The sequence below is a fragment of the Procambarus clarkii genome, chromosome 74 (assembly GCF_040958095.1).
Source record: "Procambarus clarkii isolate CNS0578487 chromosome 74, FALCON_Pclarkii_2.0, whole genome shotgun sequence".
Classification (NCBI taxonomy): domain Eukaryota; kingdom Metazoa; phylum Arthropoda; class Malacostraca; order Decapoda; family Cambaridae; genus Procambarus; species Procambarus clarkii.
In genome coordinates, this window is record NC_091223.1 from 7,560,410 (window position 1) to 7,582,824 (window position 22,415).

The 22,415-nt window shown below is 37.9% G+C and overlaps 1 protein-coding gene across 8 annotated transcripts in view; it reads left to right on the top strand.

The window, feature by feature from the left end:
* The first annotated feature begins 17,536 nt into the window (after positions 1-17,536).
* Positions 17,537-22,415, top strand: part of LOC123767304 (uncharacterized) — a 166,605-nt gene continuing 161,726 nt past the window's right edge. For 5 of the 8 annotated variants that reach the window (XM_045756869.2, XM_069312913.1, XM_045756868.2 and 2 more), the window contains exons 1-2: positions 17,546-17,733; positions 19,316-19,447. In XM_045756869.2, coding sequence (XP_045612825.1) covers positions 17,728-17,733; positions 19,316-19,447 — 138 coding nt within the window. In that variant the 5' untranslated portion in view covers positions 17,546-17,727. Of the gene's footprint in view, positions 17,734-19,315; positions 19,448-22,415 lie in introns of all 8 variants that reach the window. The other 3 variants (XM_069312909.1, XM_069312911.1, XM_069312910.1) reach the window with 3 other exon arrangements.

A 22,415-nucleotide genomic window follows, 5' to 3' on the forward strand; every position in this document is an offset into this window, starting at 1 on the left:
GGGAAACATGGAGAGGAGACGATTGGGAAAGAAAAGGAAGGGAAGGGAGGGTAAAGAGAGAGGGATAAGGTGGAAGAGGGGCCAAAGCGGGGGAGGAGAAGAGGAGTGATAAAGATGGAAGTGTAGTAGAGGAGTTAGGTGATAGCAGACGAGTCCGAAGAGAAGTAGGTGAGAGGTAGAGCAGGATAGAGGAGAGAGGGATAAGAGACGGAGATGGTGGATGGTAAGAAGAATGACAGACGCACTCTAATATTAATTGGCGTATTGAGAGACGCAATTTGCTAGCAACAAGAATGTAGCAGACGCACTCTGGCAGAAGGAGTATGTGACAGACACTCAATGCTAGTAACTGACGGAGTTATATAGACACATTCCGCCAGCAACTGAAGGTGTGAAAGATTCCATCTGCTAGTAGCTAACGGAATCCCAGATGCACTCTGCTAGCAGCTAACGGAATCCCAGATGCACTCTGCTAGCAGCTAACGGAATCCCAGATGCCCTCTGTTAGTAGCTAACGGAAACCCAGATGCACTCAGCTAGCAGCTAACGGAATCCCAGATGCACTCTGCTAGCAGCTAACGGAATCCCAGATGCACTCTGCTAGCAGCTAACGGAATCCCAGATGCACTCTGCTAGTAGCTAACTGAAGCACAGATGCACTCTGCTAGTAGCTAACGGAATCACAGATGAACTCTCAAGCAGCTAACGCAATCACAGATGAACTCTCTAGCAGCTAACGGAATCCCAGATGCACTCTGCTAGCAGCTAACGGAATCCCAGAAGCAATCTGCTAGCAAGGTAAGTTAATTATCAGTAAAAAGACCCAAGCCAGTACGACTTTATATCACTTGGAAGGAAAATGAGGATAAGGGTTGAGGATAAGGTGGAGGGAAGGAATGGTGCCCAACCACTTGTAACTCTGCTAACAAGTTTGTCGTAATGACAAATCTATTGTACAGTTATGCAGTACAATTTACAGTTGGTGATTATTCCTTTTTTAAACCTAGGAAAACATATCTTCACTTCCGTTTCACTGTGAGTTCATGTTGCTGACACATTGTTACACGAAAAGTCATTACCATCAACAATGGTTGATAGAGGTAATTGATACGTATTCATTTTATGATGGTCAATTAAATGTTTCTATAATATTCATACGATATTGTGAACATAAAGCTTACACCAGTCAAAATATCCGATCCTCTCTCTAAAATATTTCATAACGAATCAGACTGGAGAGAAAATTTCACAGACCAAATAAATTTTATCTCTTTAATTCAGATGTAGACTAATGAATTTGCTTCCTTGCACGGTGAGACCAGGTGGTGATTTGATACTAGAGATAATTGTAACATCTTGTTGCCTGCATTGAGATGCATTACCAACCATTGCAACCATTTAGGTCTTCTCCCAGATGTATATATTCTGTTATAATGCTTTTTGGTTAACTAGGAACTATATTTTAGGGTGATTTGTGTAATTGTAATAGAACATTTTGACGTATCCTCTACCCACGGCCAAAAAAATTTGTTCTAGCACATGGTAGCGGCTCGCAAAATTTTGTTTTGTATAGCCTGATAACTACGTCTACGACATGTCCTCTACACATATGGTTGTATAGAATTTTAGGTTGATCCTTAACCTTGGCCCCTATATCATTTCGTACTATTTATCTGTTTCGCTTAGAATTTTTGAGCATTTCATTGCTTGCTTGCTCTTGTATATATGTTGCGGTTCTCTCATCCTTTCCTACCTGTATTTCTTCTATAATTTTTAACTTCTCATTTACGGCTCTGTTTATTATGAATATATATATATATATATATATATATATATATATATATATATATATATATATATATATATATATATATATATATAACTGAAAACTCACACCCCAGAAGTGACACGAACCCATACTGCCAGGAGCAACGCAACTGGTATGTACAGGGACGCCTTAATCCGCTTGACCATCACGACCGGACAAAAGGAAGTGATAGCCGAAGCTATTTGAACCACTTCCTCGCCGGCATTCAGATGGTAATCTTGGGCATAGCATTTTATCAAATCACCTCATTCTTTGGGGCACACGTGAGGAACACAAATGCAAACAAGCCTGAATGGTCCCCAGGACTATATACAACTGAAAACTCACACCCCAGAAGTGACTCGAACCCATACTGCCAGGAGCAACGCAACTGGTATGTACAGGGACGCCTTAATCCGCTTGACCATCACGACCGGACAAAAGGAAGTGATAGCCGAAGCTATTTGAACCACTTCCCCGCCGGCACTCGGATGGTAATCTTGGGCATAGCATTTTATCAAATCACCTCATTCTTTGGGGCACACGTGAGGAACACAAATGCAAACAAGCCTGAATGGTCCCCAGGACTATATACAACTGAAAACTCACACCCCAGAAGTGACTCGATCCCATACTGCCAGGAGCAACGCAACTGGTATGTACAGGGACGCCTTAATCCGCTTGACCATCACGACCAGACAAAAGGAAGTGATAGCCGAAGCTATTTGAACCACTTCCCCGCCGGCACTCGGATGGTAATCTTGGGCATAGCATTTTATCAAATCACCTCATTCTTTGGGGCACACGTGAGGAACACAAATGCAAACAAGCCTGAATGGTCCCCAGGACTATATACAACTGAAAACTCACACCCCAGAAGTGACTCGAACCCATACTGCCAGGAGCAACGCAACTGGTATGTACAGGGACGCCTTAATCCGCTTGACCATCACGACCGGACAAAAGGAAGTGATAGCCGAAGCTATTTGAACCACTTCCCTGCCGGCACTCGGATGGTAATCTTGGGCATAGCATTTTATCAAATCACCTCATTCTTTGGGGCACACGTGAGGAACACAAATGCAAACAAGCCTGAATGGTCCCCAGGACTATATACAACTGAAAACTCACACCCCAGAAGTGACTCGAACCCATACTGCCAGGAGCAACGCAACTGGTATGTACAGGGAAGCCTTAATCCGCTTGACCATCACTAATCATTTACCATACTAATATTAACGTTAATTGTTAACGATTAAATTTCCACAGGATAGTTACCAGTTGCCACATCATTCTGTTACTGACACTTACAATATCACAATAATATTCGCTGTACACTTATTTGCTATTTCAAAATGTTTCGTCTCTCAGCATATCGTAATGATCCAGCAAGGGAAGTAGGGAACTTAAGTTGTGCCAAGAGGACCGAATTACAACTCTATCCACCATCCCAAGGTCGTTTATACTGCTTTGTATGTCGTCTATTGTCCAAGACAGAATCTCCCTTTGCTTCATTGGGGCTAAATGACTGGAAGCACAGCAATGTTATGTAGAACATGAAAATTGAGAACAATACCAAAAGTGCATGACAGCATATTTGATAAGGCATAAAGAAACCGGAAGTGTAGATTCTTTATTTCCAGTGTAGCCATTCACTTGAACTCCAAACCTTTCCAGATATTCTAAAAAAAGCGAGAGTAACCCCAGCCCATACATGTGGTGATGTCGCTGATGTCAACAACTTCAGACCTATATCAATTCTGCCAAACTTGTCAAAAAATATTTGAAAAACTAATCTACAAGCAGGTTTACTCTTATCTAGTCAAACACAATATATTTAGCTCTTGCCAATATGGCTTCAGACCCCCAAAAAAGCACTAACGATGCACTTATTAGTATGATTAGCATGATACATGCAGCTCTTGATAAAAATCAGTTCCCTGTTGGGTTATTTGTTGATCTACGTAAGTCTTTTGACACTGTCAACCACCATAACCGACTTCTTAAATTACATCATTATGGAATCAGAGGTCTCTCCCCCCAATATCTTCAGTCTTACCTTACTGACAGGCTCCAGTATGTTTCTGTGAATAATTCAATTTCTCCTACCCTACCAATCAACATTGGTGTTCCTCTGGGCAGCATACGTGGCCCTCTCCTCTTTCTCATCTACATTAATAACCTTCCAAATGTCTCTAAACACCTCAAACCAATTCTATTTGTTGACGACACAACCTTAATTTTCTCCAGTCCTGATCCACTTACTCTAAATGTCACAGTGAATACTGAACTAAATAAACTCCATCTATGGCTAACTGCCAACAAAATCACCCTTAACCATTAAACCAAGCAAATCATATATATATATATATATATATATATATATATATATATATATATATATATATATATATATATATATATATATATATATATATAATGTCATACCTAGTAGCCAGAACGCACTTCTCAGCCTACTATGCGAGGCCCGATTTGCCTTATAAGCCAAGTTTTCCTGAATTAATATATTTTCTCTAATTATTTTCTTATGAAATGATAAAGCTACCCATTTCATAATGTATGAGGTCAATTTTTTTGTATTGGAATTAAAATTAACGTAGATATATGACCAAACCTAACCAACCCTACCTAACCTAACCTAACCTATCTTTATAGGTTAGGTTGGGTTAGGTAGCCAAAAAAGTTAGGTTAGGTTAGGTTAGGTAGTCGAAAAAACATTAATTCATGAAAACTTGGCTTACTAGGCAAATCGGGCCTTGCATAGTAGGCTGAGAAGTGAGTTCTGGCTACTAGGTACGACATATATATATATATATATATATATATATATATATATTATTAAATATGACCGAAAAAGTAGGATTAATAATTCTAACACGAATTTTCTCAATCTTTCGTACATTTCTTTTCACTGTTGGTGGTAATTCAAAAATCAATTCTCCAAAATTCATTTTTACTTCTAGTTTGACGCGACACTTGAGCGCGTTTCGTAAAACTTATTACATTTTCAAAGACTTTAGTTTAAACATACACAACTGAATAGAACTTACACATCTCCGATTTGTTTATATCTACATTTAAGTGAGGTGGATGGGGTGAGGTGGTATTTAATAAGGTATTAATTTCATCAACACAAGACAGAACACGAAACAATGGGTATTGAATAGAAGTGATTGTAGAAAGCCTATTGGTCCATATTTCTTGATGTTTCTATATTGGAGCGGAGTCTTGAGGTCGGTATAATATAGTTGTGCATTATTTGGCTGTTGATTGCTGGTGTTGTCTTCTTGATGTGTAGTGCCTCGCAAACGTCAAGCCGCCTGATATCGCTGTATCTATCGATGATTTCTGTGTTGTTTACTAGGATTTCTCTGGCGATGGTTTGGTTGTGGGAAGAGATTATATGTTCCTTAATGGAGCCCTGTTGCTTATGCATCGTTAAACGCCTAGAAAGAGATGTTGTTGTCTTGCCTATATACTGGGTTTTTTGGAGCTTACAGTCCCCAAGAGGGCATTTGAAGGCATAGACGATGTTGGTCTCTTTTAAAGCGTTCTGTTTTGTGTCTGGAGAGTTTCTCAGCCGAATTGAAAGCAAAGGTCAACAAACTAATCGAAACTGTGAACGCCAAGAAATCCGGACTCCACCTGCCAAAGATTATTGGGGAATATAAACCTGGATATGCGTATGGAAATGTCAAGACACACAAGCCTGGAAACCCACTTCGGCCAATCATTAGCCAGATACCCACACCCACGTACAGACTAGCGAAGCGACTCAACGGCCTGCTGACTCCTTATGTCCCTTGCGCCCTCAGCCTGAAGTCGCCAAAGGAATTTGTTGACTTACTGCGGGGCACACGGGCCACAGGGATAAGAGCCTCGTTGGACGTAGAATCGCTGTTCACCAACGTACCAGTGGACGAGACAATCGGGATGATAGCCGACAGAGTGTATCGTGATCCAGCCTGTACTCCTCTTGACATACCAGAAAATTTCCTAAGGAAACTACTCCAAGCATGTACTAAAGAGGCACCCTTCTTGAGCCCGGATGGGCACATGTATAAGCAAGTAGATGGGGTCGCCATGGGTTCTCCCCTAGGTGTCCTGTTTGCAAACTTTTACATGGGTACCATCGAGCAAAAAGTCTTAGTCGACATGAACTTGAAACCGGCCATATACTGCAGGTATGTTGACGACATTTTTACACAGGTACCTGATGTCAGACATCTGCAGGAGCTGAAGGAGGCATTTGAGCGGAGTTCCGTGCTGCGTTTCACTTACGAGATGGAAAAGGATGGGAAGCTGCCCTTTCTAGATGTAACAGTCATGGAAAAGAGCGGAGGTTTCCACACTGCAGTCTACACTAAGGAAACGAACATAGGAATGTGCCTAAATGCCAAAAGCGACTGCCCAGATAGGTACACGAGGATTGTTGTTAACGCATATGTCGACCGTGCTCTCAGCCACAGCTCAGAATGGAAGCAAGTCGACGAAGAACTCTGTAGGGTAAGAAAGGTCCTAGTCAACAACGGCTTCTCCAATGGTTTCGTCGAAGACATCATAAGAAGGAAAGTGAAACGCCATGCAACCTCTGAAGAGACAACCAACACAGCACCTATACCCCCTATTAGACTATTTTACAGGAACTTCTTTTCCACAGCTCATAAAACGGAGGAAAGGGTCCTGAAAGATATTGTTAATAGAAACATTATCCCTACAGACAGAAATCAGAGGATACAACAGACGATTTACTATAAAACCAGAAAAACGGCCAGCCTACTCATGAGAAACTCTCCAGACACAAAACAGAACGCTTTAAAAGAGACCAACGTCGTCTATGCCTCCAAATGCCCTCTTGGGGACTGTAAGCTCCAAAAAACCAAGTATATAGGCAAGACAACAACATCTCTTTCTAGGTATTTAACGATGCATAAGCAACAGGGCTCCATTAAGGAACATATAATCTCTTCCCACAACCAAACCATCGCCAGAGAAATCCTAGTAAACAACACAGAAATCATCGATAGATACAGTGATAGCAGGCGGCTTGACGTTTGTGAGGCACTACACATCAAGAAGTCAACACCAGCAATCAACAGCCAATTAATGCACAACTATATTCTACTCACCTCAAGACTCCGCTCCAATATAGAAGCATCAAGAAATATGGACCAATAAGCTTTCTACAATCACTTCTATTCAATACCCATTGTTTCGTGTTCTGTCTTGTGTTGATGAAATTTATACCCTATTAATACCACCTCACCCCATCCACCTCACTCAAATGTAGATATAAACAAATCGGAGATGTGTAAATTCTATTCAGTTGTGTATGTTTAAACTAAAGTCTTTGAAAATGTAATAAGTTTTACGAAACGCACTCAAGTGTCGCGTCAGACTAGAAATAAAAATGAATTTTGGAGAATTGATTTTTGAATTACCACCAACAGTGAAAAGAAATGTACGAAAGATTGAGAAAATTCGTGTTAGAATTATTAATCTTACTTTTTCGATCATATTTAATAATATATGTCTACACGAAAGACTGCTACCAAAATATACTAATATATATATATATATATATATATATATATATATATATATATATATATATATATATATATATATATATGTCGTGCCTAGTAGCCAGAACGCACTTCTCAGCCTACTATGCAAGGCCCAATTTGCCTAATAAGCCAAGTTTTCATGAATTAATTGTTTTTGGCCTACCTAACCTAACCTAACCTAACTTTTTTGGCTACCTAACCAAACCTAACCTATAAAGATAGATTAGGTTAGGTAAGGTAGGGTTGGTTAGGTTCGGTCATATATCTACGTTAATTTTAACTCCAATAAAAAAAAATTTACCTCATACATAATGAAATGGGTAGCGTTATCATTTCATAAGAAAACAAATTGAGAAAATATATTAATTCAGGAAAACTTGGCTTATTAGACAAATTGGGCCTTGCATAGTAGGCCGAGAAGTGCATTCTGGTTACTAGGTACGACATATATATATATAAATATATATATATATATATATGTCGTACCTAGTAGCCAGAACGCACTTCTCAGCCTACTATGCAAGGCCCGATTTGCCTAATAAGCCAAGTTTTCATGAATTAATTGTTTTTCGAGAACCTAACCTACCTAACCTAACCTAACCTAACTTTTTCGGCTACCTAACCCAACCTAACCTAAAAAGATAGGTTAGGTTAGGTTAGGTAGGGTTGGTTAGGTTCGGTCCGATATCTACGTTAATTTTAACTCCAATAAAAAAAAATGGCCTCATACATAATGAAATGGGTTGCTTTATCATTTCATAAGAAAAAAATTAGAGAAAAAATATTAATTCATGAAAACTTGGCTTATTAGGCAAATCGGGCCTCGCATAGTAGGCTGAGAAGTGAGTTCTGGCTACTAGGTACGACATATATATATATATATATATATATATATATATATATATATATATATATATATATATATATATATATATATATATATAAAGAAAAAACAGAAATCACAATCAAATAGCTGGTAAACAAAGAACTCATACTGAATATAATTGCCTATCAAAGAAAGGAAAATGCTTAAAAAACAAAACACTTAAGCACACTTAAAGTGATCAATACAAATAAAACTTATTAACTGTCACATATATTAAAATTAATTTAAAATCATTAAACTACAAGATGAAATTGATAACTACTAAAACAAACCATTCTAGTAAACTTACGTGAAGTGATCAAAAGCGAAACTTGTTACCAACACATAGATACTAAACACTATAACAAATATTTATATAATGACTACAAATCTACAAAAAATGTATGTAAAATACAAACAAAGTAAACAACAATTATAAAGTACTAACCAAAATCTTATAAAAAACTCAAATATTAAATAAAATTAAATACCAAAAAATGTATTATATAGATAAAGATAAAGATAGCCAGATAAAGGTAGAGGTATTGTGGTTTTGGACAAGTTAGAGTATGTTAATAAGGTGGAAAGGTTGTTAGAAGACCCCTCTAAATTTAAGTTGGTTGATATAGACCCATTCTCGTATATTTTGAAATGTGAGGATAAACTGAATAGAGTTTTAAGAAGTTTGAAAGACTCTCTTTTTGATTATACTAAATTACTTGCAACTGGCTCTAAGCCTGGCATCTTATATGGGTTACCTAAAGTGCATAAAACAGGTATACCGATTCGTCCTATTTTATCAGCGATTGGCACTTTTAATTATAAACTGGCTAAGTTTCTGGTTCCATTATTAGAACCATTAACGCATAATGAATTTACTGTGAGAAATTCTCAGGATTTTGTAAAAGAACTTTCCTCTTTAAATTTTGAGTTCCCAACTATAATGGCCAGTTTCGATGTTGAATCACTTTTTACTAATATTCCTCTGTTGGAAACCATTGATATCTGTGTAAGTCAATTATTTGCTGACACTAACTTAGTGTCTGGATTTTGTAGTAAAATATTCAGACGGCTGTTAGAAATAGCAGTTAAAGACTCCATCTTTATGTTTAATAATATTTATTATAAACAAATTGATGGAGTAGCAATGGGGTCTCCTTTAGGTCCTGCACTGGCTAATGCTTTTTTGAGTTTTCACGAAATAAATTGGCTTGATAATTGTCCTTCGGCCTTTAAACCAGTCTTGTACAGGAGATATGTAGATGACACTTTTTTGTTGTTTAGGGACCAATGTCATATTGAGAAATTTAGAGAGTATCTTAATGCACAACATAGTAATATACGGTTTACTGCAGAGTGTGAAGTTGATAATTCATTGTCGTTTCTTGATGTAAAAGTGAATAACCTCAATGGGTTCAACACTAATGTTTTTAGGAAACCAACCTTTACTGGTTTAGGTTTAAATTTTAATTCCTTTGTTCCTGATATTTTTAAGAAAAATGAAATTAACACTCTACTGAATAGGGCCTTTGTTTTATGTTCTAATTGGAATAACTTTGATCAGGAAATTAATTTTCTTGTGAATTTTTTTTCAAATAATGGTTATCCTTTGCATATGGTTTATACTTTTATAAGGAATTTCTTAAATAAGAAGTTTCACCCATCGTTTAGGATTACTACAGTGGAAAGGGATCTTAAATATATTAAATTACCATTTTATGGCAGTATTAGCTTTTCTGTAAGGAGTCGTTTGAGGAGACTGTTGCAGCAGTGTTATCCTCAAGTAGACTTTAGATTTATTTTTGTCAACACAAATACCATAGGCTCTTATTTTAAATTTAAAGATAAAGTGCCTACCCCCTTGTGCTCAAATGTCGTATATATGTATAATTGTTTCAGCTGTAATGCTGGATATGTCGGGAGTTCCATTCGGAACTTTAAGATTAGGATACTTGAGCACCGGGGATTATCTTTTAGGACTGGATTACCATTGTCTAAACCAGCATTTTCGGAGATTAGAAACCATTGTTATGAGTTTGATCATTCTCTGCTGGAATCTGATTTTAAAATTCTGGACACTTGTATGAATGGCCAGTCAGATTTGAGAGTAATGGAATCCTTATATATAAAGGAGCTGCGGCCTCTGTTAAATAGCAACCTTTCAGCTGTTCAATTGTACACTGTATAGTGCACAGTAGGCCCTGTAATTTGATTTTTAGTTTATTTTGGTAGTTTAATTTTGTTTACTTTACCATGTCTTTGCTCTTTCTTACTTATTTCAAGTCTTAACATTGTACATTAATATAATCTCTTATTTAGGATATATAATACATTTTTTGGTATTTAATTTTATTTAATATTTAAGTTTTTTATAAGATTTTGGTTAGTACTTTATAATTGTCGTTTATTTTGTTTGTATTTTACATACATTTTTTGTAGACTTGTAGTCATTATATAAATATTTGTTATAGTGTTTAGTATCTATGTGTTAGGTATCAAGTTTCACTTTTGATCACTTCACGTAAGTTTAATAGAACGGTTTGTTTTAGTAGTTATAAATTTCATCTTGTAGTTTAATGATTTTAAATTAATTTTAATATATGTGACAGTTAATAAGTTTTATTTGTATTGATCACTTTAAGTGCGCTTAATTGTTTTGTTTTTTAAGCATTTTCCTTTCTTTGATAGGCAATTTTATTCAGTATGAGTTCTTTGTTTACCAGCTATTTGATTGTGATTTCTGTTTTTTCTTTTAGATCTGATGATGAATACGAGAAGCATTCGAAACGTTATGCATTTAAGTAAAGATTCTGATACAAGATGTTCAGTATATCCCTGGTTTTCCTATTCATCTTAAAATTAAGATTCCCGAAGGGAACATCGATCATATATATATATATATATATATATATATATATATATATATATATATATATATATATATATATATGAATACCCCTATCCCACGCCCCGCGTGGGATAGGGGTATTCATCGGCGAGCCTCAACCGACCATAAACAAACCCCGCCTGGAAAAAAATCCAGTGTGGGTCCCCTTTGTGTACTGGCCTCAGTTACCCGGCGGACACTATGGCGAGCGCATCAAGTTCCAACGACCGACCCCGCTGAACGAGGCGTTCCTCGCGACCTCTGACCGAGGAAGAAATTAATAAGAATTTGTTCCCGGTTGGTGATGAGTCTGATATTGACGACTCAGACTTTGATGATGACTACACACAGCCCTCAGAGGTGGATACGACCGACGACGAGTGAGAACATGCTGGCTCCACCATGGATGGGCCTACCATCTCGCCCATGCCACCTCGCCCTCACTCCACCCCACTTTGTGCTAGACCACACAGTTCATGTGCTTCCTTGCAAGATATTGATGTTTTGGTCGACGAGTCTGAAGAAGGTGAATCATTTTCCGGTTTTAGTGACTTTGAATCGGAAAATAGTTTCAGTGTCGCTAGTGCAAGTGGAGTGTGTGGTGTTGCCAAGCGACAACTTGTCGCGTCAGCAGCATCTGGCCAAGCCATGCGGCACCTATATATATACCAAAGTCTGTACCACACTATGAACCACCATATGTACCACGTGAACAAAGACCCTCAACATCGAGTAATGTTCCCGTCACCGTCCCTGCCCACCCCTACTGTTCCGAGACCTGCTTCAGCTCCTGGTCCACGGCTTCCTCGCCGTGGTGCCACTATTGGCTCTCGAAAGACACCAGGTGTTTTTGTGTGGAGTGTTGGGACAAATTTTGTTCCACAAATTCCTGTCTTTGATAATTCGGATGTTGGGATTACAGATCTTTTCCCTGATAAAGGTGAAGATATGTGCGAAATGAACTATTTTACTGCATATTTTGATGAGCCGCTAATGGAATATATTGTTCATGAAACGAATAAATATGCGACTGATCTCATTGATGAGGAGGAGTTATCCGGTTATTCACGTTTGCAGCGATGGAAAGATACGACTGTAGGGGAAATATATGTGTTTTAGGCATTGTGTATGTTGATGAAACATTGTGTCAAACACGTAATCGACCATTATTGGAGCAAAGATCAATCAATTCCATCACCAATGTTCCGCAAATATATGTCTCGAGACCGATTTGCGAAAATCCTCAGGTCACTTTCCAAAATGATGAAGACCGGAATGATGATGATAGACTTTGGAAGGTAAGGCACGTCCTTACCTTTCAAGTAAGGTAAGTACAGGGATTTCTACGTACCAGCTCAGAAGCTGGTGATTGACAAATCCCATGTGCTTTTCAAAGGACGTCTTGCCTTCAAGCAGTATATTCCCTCCAAACGCCACCGATTAGAATTGAAATTCTTTGTGCTCTGTGACTGTGAAACAGGAATGGTGTTACACTTGATAATGTATACGGGTACAAATGTAGACATTCCTGCTAATGACCAACATGGCTTCTCGGGTAGTGATGTGAAGGCACTGCTTGCACCATATCTGAACAAAGGCCACATATTATTCACAGATAACTATTATACCAGTCCCTTGCTGACTAGGTTCTTGCTTGATAATAGAACTGGAGTGTGTGGCACAGTAAAGGCAAAACAAAGGGAAATGCCAGTGTTTCCAGGTGCTATGCAGATTGGTGATTGCGAGCTCAGAAAAACAGGTGGAATACTTTCAGTACGGTTTAAAGACAGGTGTGAAGTGAACATGTTGACCACCATTCACCCTGGAAGAATGCTGGACAGTGGCAAGGTGAACACAACCACAAGAACAGAACCTCGCCCTGCCCTGGTGATGCTCTATTACTCTTTTATCCTTATCTCAATTATGATATTTGTGCTTGAGGTTCTACTACACAAATTCATTTACGTCCTCTAATTGTTCAACACAAAGCTGCTATTAGAACAATATCTAACTCTGGCCTCAGACAGCACTTGGTACCCTTACTCAAATCTTTGAATATGTTAGATATTAAGTCACTGCACATCCTCTCATGTGTACTCTATATATTTAAAACACTGAACTGCAATGTCACATGGGCTTCACACCAAAAACAAATACCTATTTGATATTCCAAGAGTGCGACTTAACCAAACTAAAAATGCTCTACATATCAAGGGATCCAGAATGTGGAATGACCTCCCCAGTCATGTTCAAGGCTGTACCTCTCTCAACCAGTTTAAAAGTAAAACTAAGTACTACCTAATTAACTCCATGTAACCTACCTTACCCCCTGAATGTCAACCCCATGTCTTGCTATTTTTAAACAATGCTGTTTGTTCACCAACTTGTGCAATTGCTGATTTCTGCCATGTTCCCCCCTTTTTTTAATTTTTGTTCCTTTTTTCAACACAATTTATACCTAATCCCAATTACTATTAAGTTTTAGTCTAAATGTTTTTTCCCCCAACACCTTGCCCAAAACGCTATGCATATTAGTGACTTTAGGTATTGTATGTACTAGCTCTATCTATAACTCCAACATTATGTTTGTAAATCAACTATATATGGATTTTCCTGAATAAAAAAATTAATTTAATTTAAAATTAAATTTCTTGAGCAACATCGCTCAGAACAGGAATATTGGCCTAAAGTGTTGACACGTGTGGTTTCTGTAATTCGCTTTCTTGCCTCAAGAGGTTTGCCATTTCGTGGAGAAAATCAGATTATTGGGACAGCAAAAAATGGCAACAATTTGGTATACGAGAGCTGCTGAGTGAATTTCGCCCTTTCTTGGAAGAACATCTCAAAATGTATGGAAATCCTGGAAAAGGAATCCGTCACATATTCTGCAAATATTTCTGAGGAACTTATTGAATTAATGGGGACAACAGGTTCTTTGTACTATTCTTGAAGAAATAAAAGAGTCAACGTATTATTCAATAAGTGTACACTCAACTCCAGACATCTCACACACTGAGCCTGTGGAACATTTCTTGATGTTCATCCCCATCTTTGCTCATGGAGCAAAGGATCTAACAGACACTGTTGTGTATTTTCTTTATGAGAACAAAATTCCACTATCAAACTGCCAGGATCAGTCATACGATAATGCCTCAAATATGGCTGGACGATATATTGGATTGAAAACACGGATTCATCACCTCAATGAGTTTGCCATCTATGTCCCCTGTGTTGGACACAGCTTGAACTTGGTGGGAGTAAAAGCAGCAAAGTGTTGTCTACAGACTCAAATTCTTTGACTTTGTTCAGCATCTGTATTCATTTTTTTGCTGGTTCTTCTCATTGCTGGAATGTGTTGACATCATCTTTTGGAAAAAATTTTGTGGTCAAGCATCTGTCTCACACACATTGGTCAGCACACTTTGATGCTGTTCATGCTCTGTATGGGGGTTTCAAGAAAATAAAACATACATTGGGTTCTCTATCAGCTGACAATGAACAGCAAGTGAATACAAGGCGAGTGGCAGAAAGATTGAGCAAAGAAAAAAAATAAAAAAAATGGAAAACTGGAAACAATCTTTCTCCCAATTCTTTGAAATGACATGCTAGAAAGAATGAACAAAGCAAACAAGGTCAAACAATCAAAGGATGTGAGCGGCCTTGTTGCCACTAATCTTCTTGAGTCTATGAAAATCTATCTTCAGGAAACTAGAGACTAATTTAGTGAATATGAATTCAAAGCCAGGAGTATGTGTCCAGATACAGATTACAGTGATGGGAGACAACGGGAACGAAAACGAAGTGTGCGTCTTAATAGATATAATGATCAGCAGAAGAGGTACTTCTCATTAAAACTGAAAAACTCGAGGTGAAAACTTTCCTCCCTATTCTGGACACTAATCTTTGAACTGACAAAACGTGACGAGACTTATTCACAGATTTGAAATCTGTTTTCTTTCTTCAGTGAATTGAAAACCATTGCTTCTGATGCACTTAAGAAAAAGTGTGAACACGTGGCTAATATGTATCACAATAAAGACCTGAATTATGATGACATGACCTTTTAAATGAACGTGAGATCTCAATTTAAGCACTTCTTGAGGAAAATTAAGACTCTCCATGCACTGTACAAAAAAATAATTTCGGACAAGTTGAAATTTGTATTCCCTAATGTTGAAATTTCACTCAGTGTGTTCATGTGCGTGATGGTGACCAACTGTACAGGAGAAAGTTCTTTTTCAAGAATGAAACTTATAAAAAAATCTGCTTCGTAGCACAATGGGGCAGCAGCGTTTGAACTGGCTTTCACTCGTGTGCATGGAAAATGACATCATGAAGACTATTGACTTCAAGCCAATAATAAAGTAATTCCCTGAAAAGAAATGCCGCAAATGCTTGTTATAATAAGTTCGTAGTAATTTCATACTGTGCCATCTAATCTGAATAGTCTACTGAGTATAATTGTGTTTTTCAAACCTATTGTATTGTTCAAATGTTTATCATGCTGATAAGTTGCTGCTCTACGGCATAAATAAATAAAATAAATATAAATAAATATGTTTATTCAGGTAAGGTACATACATACAAGTGATGATACATTAATGGATTGATATATAGATAGAGCTAGTACATACAATGCCTAAAGCCACTATTACGCAATGCGTTTCGGGCAAGAAAAACATTAATATCTAGAACTTAATACTAATTGAGCATAAAGAATAAAAAGTGTTGAGAACAAAAGTTTTGAGGCATGTTTTTAAAGTTTTATTGCCAGTTTTGTTGAAGTGCCAATAAAATAAATACTATCTTACTTAGGAGGTTACTCTTTGACACAAAAGGTGTAAGGAGATTTAACCACTTGGGCCTTAAGGTCCCATTATCCACCACTTTAGAAGACTGTAACCCTTTACATACTGTGGAAGTGTTTGATCTCTTCTCGGGGTTAAACACCAAGCAGTGTTTAACATCATTGGTTGTCATTTTTACAATGGCTACAATATCTCTGTGGTATTACATTTCTTCCTTCATTTTTTACCTGTTCACCTTTTGATGTCGTTATCCAGGCTGTTTTACCCGAATTAACTTTAGCTGAAACAGTGACATATTATGAAAATGATAATAATAATAATAATAATAAATTAGTTATGTGATGTAAATAATAATTAATTAATTAATAATTATAATTATTTGGGTGATACTGCTAGGATGGTCTGGACTGGCTGAGGGAATAATGTTCATTGACATAATTATTAGTCCTTTCGCCTGTTAGTCCTTAGTCATCTTAGTCAAATCAATAATGCTAGATTGTACATTCTTCCTCTCCATTAAGTACCAGACCACCAATTTTACTATGCAGAGCATTTTCCGTGTTCCTTTTTTCCCTATTTTTAATTTAATTTATGCTTTGATCTCAATTAGTTTTAGGTTTTAGTCTAAGTGTTTTTCGCACATCTTGCCCTAAGTGCTTTGCGTATTAGTGGCTTTAGGCATAGAATGTACTAGCTCGATCTAGAAATCCAACTACTGTTTGTAACTCATTTTGAATGTGTGCATTTTTACTTGAAAAACATTTATTTATTTATTTATTATTATATTTATAAAGTTTTCAACTAAGATCAATTTTGGAGTGCATTCCAAGTTTTGGTACCTGCTGCCAAAGTTAGATCTTTTATTAGCAAACTTGGTTAAGGGCTGGTTGGGGTCAACTCTCAAGCATAGATATGACTGGCCGTGAGCTTCTGGGGTTATCTCATATGCCCTAAATATATGCTACTTGACTTTAACATAATTTCAAATGATAGAGCTCAATAGGCTCGGGAATCTGTACAGAAATTGATTGACAGTTGAGAGCTGAAGCTCAACTCTTGCAAGCACAACTAAATAAGTACAGAGAAATCACATTAATGCAATGTATGAAAGAGATAATCAGTAGGAGCCGTGTCGCGAACTCGAACCTATGCTCTGGGTATTTCCAAGCAAAGTGGAAGCTTCACTTTGCTCACTTATAAGTTCATTGAGGCTTCAGTGGAAGCCTCAGGAATCCTAGAGGATTCAGTTGAATATCAGATTGCAATCTTTTTGCTATGTCATGGCCTAGTCGTCTAAGGCATTTGCTTAAGAGTACCCAGAGCAGAGGCGATATGATGATAATGATGATGATGATGATGATGATGATGATGATGATGATGATGATGATGATGATGATCATCATCATCATCATCATCATCATCATCATCATCATCGAGTAGTGTGGAGAGCTCGGAGGTGTGGGTGACGTATTCTCGTCTGCCACTATACAACATGGCCACTACCATTATCTTATCGCTTCAATTGTTAATACCTGGAGCGTTTCCCAGGCTGCTGCCTGGGGCACTTCCCACGTTGACAGATAACACAAGTGGCAGGTAACGAGCCAGTAAGCTGTGACCACCCAGAGAGTAGGGAGAACAATATGCTGTGGTCAACAGGAGAAGAGTAAGCTGTGGTTACCGGAAAGCAGTAAGCTGCTGTCGCCAGGAGAGCAGTCTAGCAATAGTCGTGGTGACCAAGGATGCAACCAATCACATGCACTTAAACAATCATGAAGGTAAACTGATTTCCGAAATTTGCATATATTCACTCAGATGTTTCCATATATGTGCTTATATTCACTCAGATGTTTTGTATATTATTTACAATAAATAGTGGAGCATAAGCTAGCAGTGACTTTAAATTTAAGAAAAACTACTATTTTAATTTTGGGAGTGTGTTTGACGTATTTTTTTTTTAATTAGCAAAATTAGGTATACACAGCAATGTGCTGCTACCCTATTCTATATGAGATATTACACAGTCTAGATCAAGAACTAGCTATAGGTTCAACTATTATTCCCATCTCACAGGACTGTTAGTCATACTTGGAATTAGGGGCGATAATACCTGTATGTTGTATTTTACGAGGTAGGTGTAGAGCTGTTTGTAAATAATTTTTTCAAATATTTTTGATAATATGGGTAGGCTTGATATTGGTCTATAATTATTTTTTAAGTCTGCCGGATGGCCTCCTTTATGAACTGGCGTTACTTGTGCTTTTTTTTAACGATATCAGGGAAGGCATGACACCCAAGAGATTTGTTGAACAGCAAAGTTATGGGTGGTGCAGGGGTATGGGAGACACTCTTGTATACCATGGATGGTATATCACTAATATTCCCAGATTTGGTTTTTAGTGAGTTACCCAGAGTTAGTTACGCTGTGAGAGCTCTCCCATAAGTTAGAGGTGAATATTTGGGTTAAGGTTTGGTTAAGGTTTGGTTTTAATAATACTTAACTCTAACTGTTGGAAGTATAACACCATGGACCTCCAAGCATTAAGTGTCCCAGTCAACCAAACCAATGGTCAGTGGTGGTGAATAACTGCTGCATACATAGAGAGCGGTTACTGAGTTCTGTTATAAATAAGTGTTGCGCGGCGTATTATAAATATCATGTATGATTGTCTTGAGTCATGCTTTTATAAGTTTGATTACCTCTTCTTAATTCTTTGATGATCATTGAGTTATTACTGTAAATAGGACATTATAAGACCAATAAACCGACAGACCATTTGGAACAATTGCTAACACAATGCATAGTTACAAACCCAATATGATTTCAACTTAGATTCAACAGAGAAGAAGTTGTTAAACACATGGGGCAAAATCTTACTGAAGCGACCATATGAGTCATAAATACTCACACTCTTCCTAAGTAAAACAGAAACAAGCAACACTTAGTGGGTCAGCCAAAGGCTTTGGGCCCCACACAGGAATTTCCCTGGAAAGAAAAGACCAATAATTGGAGCTTAATAACTATCTGTGTGTTGTGTGGCAGATGATGAATTCTATGGTTTCTCTCACACAAATTTCATTTCCACTGACTGCATGGTGGTTGCCATTACAGCTCACCTTATCTTAAAGGGGGAGGTAACAATAGGACTGTCTCCGATCACCCTATGCCAGTCACCATCCCCTCCTTTCTATGAGTCACCATTCAAAGTTGGGTTAGGTTAGCCTCATGCTTCTGTCCTCTAACCCAGGACAGAGGAACAGACAAACAGACAAGCATTTCTTTCTATATAGATACATATAACATCCAATTAAAGTGTTGCAAGGGTTTTCCCCATTGAAGAATTCCTGTTATGTTTCCAGGGACTACAGTGCCTGATTATCCTTTGCGCTCTTCTTGTACATGTTGCTTATGCCAGAGTAGAGGCAGCAGTGTCAGAGGTGATGCTGGATGGTGACGTAGAGGAAATTATTGCTGAGGAGGATGAGACGATGGTAACTACGTATATGCAGTATTTATTCCGGCTTGAAGATTTAGTGAAACAGACATCCATACTAACACGAAACATTTTCCCCAGCAATATTTAGAGTTCAAATACAGTATTTATGGACATATTTATTTATTTAATTATTTATTTATTTATTTATTTAATTATATACAAGAAGGTACATTGGGTTTATGAAAATACATTGCATTGATGTTTTACATTCTTGGTAAACCACTAGAATGCATAGCGTTTCGGACATGTCCTTAATCTAACAGATAATTTTAAGTAAAAAAATTCTAGCAAAAATTGAGCAAATGTTTACAGGTACATTAATAAGAAAGTATAAAAATACATTGTAAGAAAGTATAAAAAATACATTGTAAGAAAGTATAAAAAAATACATTGTATACAAATTTGACAAGATTAGTAGGTACATTAAAGTAAATTTAAAGGTTATCAATAGGCACATTATAGCATAATTTGAGGATTATTTCAAGGCATAATGCAGCAAGCTATGCATTCAATATAACAACCATGATAAAAGATAATAACAATGATTATAATGGTAAAGTTGTATAGCTTAGGTACATATATGGGAGGATTGGGTAGAATTAGATACAGTGCGAGTTTCAAGCACTAGGTAGGAAACTATGAAGATGACATTAGGTACTTTTTGGTTTTATTTTTTTAATAAAGCAAAAGCTGGACAGCTTTTTAATTCGTTAGGGAGTACCTAGACTAGGTACCTTTATTTGCAGAGTGTTTACACAGATTAAGTTTGACTCTGGGGATAATCAAAGATATTTATTTATGGTTTGGTGATTATGGGTTCTATTGCATCTGTCCAGGAAAAGTTTCAGAACAGGATTTTGTAAATGTAAATGGCACAAGAGAATGTGTGGAATGTGTTTATGTTTAGCATGTTTAGGGATTTAAACAGGGGGGGACTGAGTGTTGTCTGAAAGCAGAGTTTGTTATTGTTCTGATAGCAGATTTTTGCTGAGTGATGATGGCCATGAGATAGCTGGCAGTGGTTGAACCTCATGCACAGATACTATATGTAAAATAAGGATAGATTAGTACTCACCTAATTGTACTCATCTAATTGTGCTTGTGGGGGTTGAGCTTTGGATCTTTGGTACCGCCTCTCAACTGTCAATCAACTGGTGTACAGATTCCTGAGTCTACTGGGCTCTATCATATCTACATATGAAACTGTGTATGGAATCAGCCTCCACCACATCACTTCCTAGTGCATTCCATTTATTAACTACTCTGACACTGAAAAAATTCTTTTTAACGTCTCTGTGGCTCCTCTGGGTACTAAGTTTCCACCTGTGTCCCCTTGTTCGTGTCCCTCCCGTGCTGAAGAGTTTGTCTTTGTCCAGCCCTGTCAATTCCCCTGAGAATTTTGTAGCTGGAAATCATGTCTCCCTTTACTCTTCTGTTTTCCAGGGATTTGAGGTTCAGCTCCTTCAGCCTTTCCTCGTAGCTCATTCCTCTCAGTTCCGGGACGAGCCTGGTGGCATACCGCTGGATCTTCTCTAACTTTGTCTTGTGTTTAAATTAACTAGGTATGGACTCCAGGCTGGAGCTGCATACTCCAGGATTGGGCTTACATAAGTGGTATACAGGGTCCTAAACGATTTCTTACACAAGTTTCTAAAGGCAGTTCTTATGTTGGCCAGTCTAGCATATGCCGCTGATGATATTCTTTTGATGTGGACCTCTGGGGACAGGTTCGGTGTGATATCAACCCCCAGATCTTTCTCTCTATTTGACTCTTGCAGGATTTCACCTCCCAGATGATACCTTGTGTTCAGCCTTCTGCTCCCTTCGCCTAATTTCATTACCTTACACTTTTCTGAGTTGAACTTTAGCAGCCATTTTCTAGACCATTCCTCCAGTTTGTTCAGGTCATCCTGTAGTCTCTGTCTATCTTCATCCGTCTTGATTATTCTCAAAATTTTTGCATCATCAGCAAACATTGAGAGGAACGAGTCTATGCCCTCCGGAAGATCGTTTATATTGTTTAGAAACAGGATCGGTCCAAGTACTGAGCCCTGTAGGACTCCACTGGTGACATCTCGCCACTCTTATGTCTCCCCCTCACCGTTACTCGCTGTTTCCTGTTGCTTAAGTACTCCCTTATCCACTGGAGCACCTTCCCTTTTACTCCTGCCTGTTGCTCCAACTTTTTTAACAGCCTTTTATGGGGTACTGTGTCAAAGGCTTTATGGCATTCCAGAAAAATGCAGTCGGCCCACCCATCTCTTTCCTGCCTAATTTTTGTTGCCTGGTCATAGAATTTTATTAATCCTGTGAGGCATGATTTACCATTCCTGAGCCATCATAATGCATTGTATAGTGAGAGAAGAGCAGAGTTTGAAACATGATATCTGATTTTAGAGAGTATACCAACCATTCAAAAAATCTTATCAAATCAAATATTTATTCAGGTAAAGTACATACATACAAGGTGAGATACTGACATTGGTGGATTTATAGATAGAGCTAGTACATACAGTGCCTTAAGCCACTATTACGCAAAGTGTTTCGGGCAGGAAAAACACTAAAACTAAAACTAATACTAATTGAGATTAAAGTATAAATTGTGTTGAGATAATAAAAAAAATAATAAAAGGGGGGGGGACATGGCAGAAAAATAGCAAATATACAATTTGATCAACAAACAGCATCTTATCTTGAGGTTATCTTGAGATGATTTCGGGGCTTTTAGTGTCCCCGCGGCCCGGTCCTCGACCAGGCCTCCACCCCCAGGAAGCAGCCCGTGACAGCTGACTAACACCCAGGTACCTATTTTACTGCTAGGTAACAGAGGTATAGGATGAAAGAAACTCTGCCCATTGTTTCTCGCCGGCGCCTGGGATCGAACCCAGGACCACAGGATCACAAGTCCCGCGTGCTGTCCGCTCGGCCGACCGGCTCCCCAGCATTGTTTAAAATAGTAGACA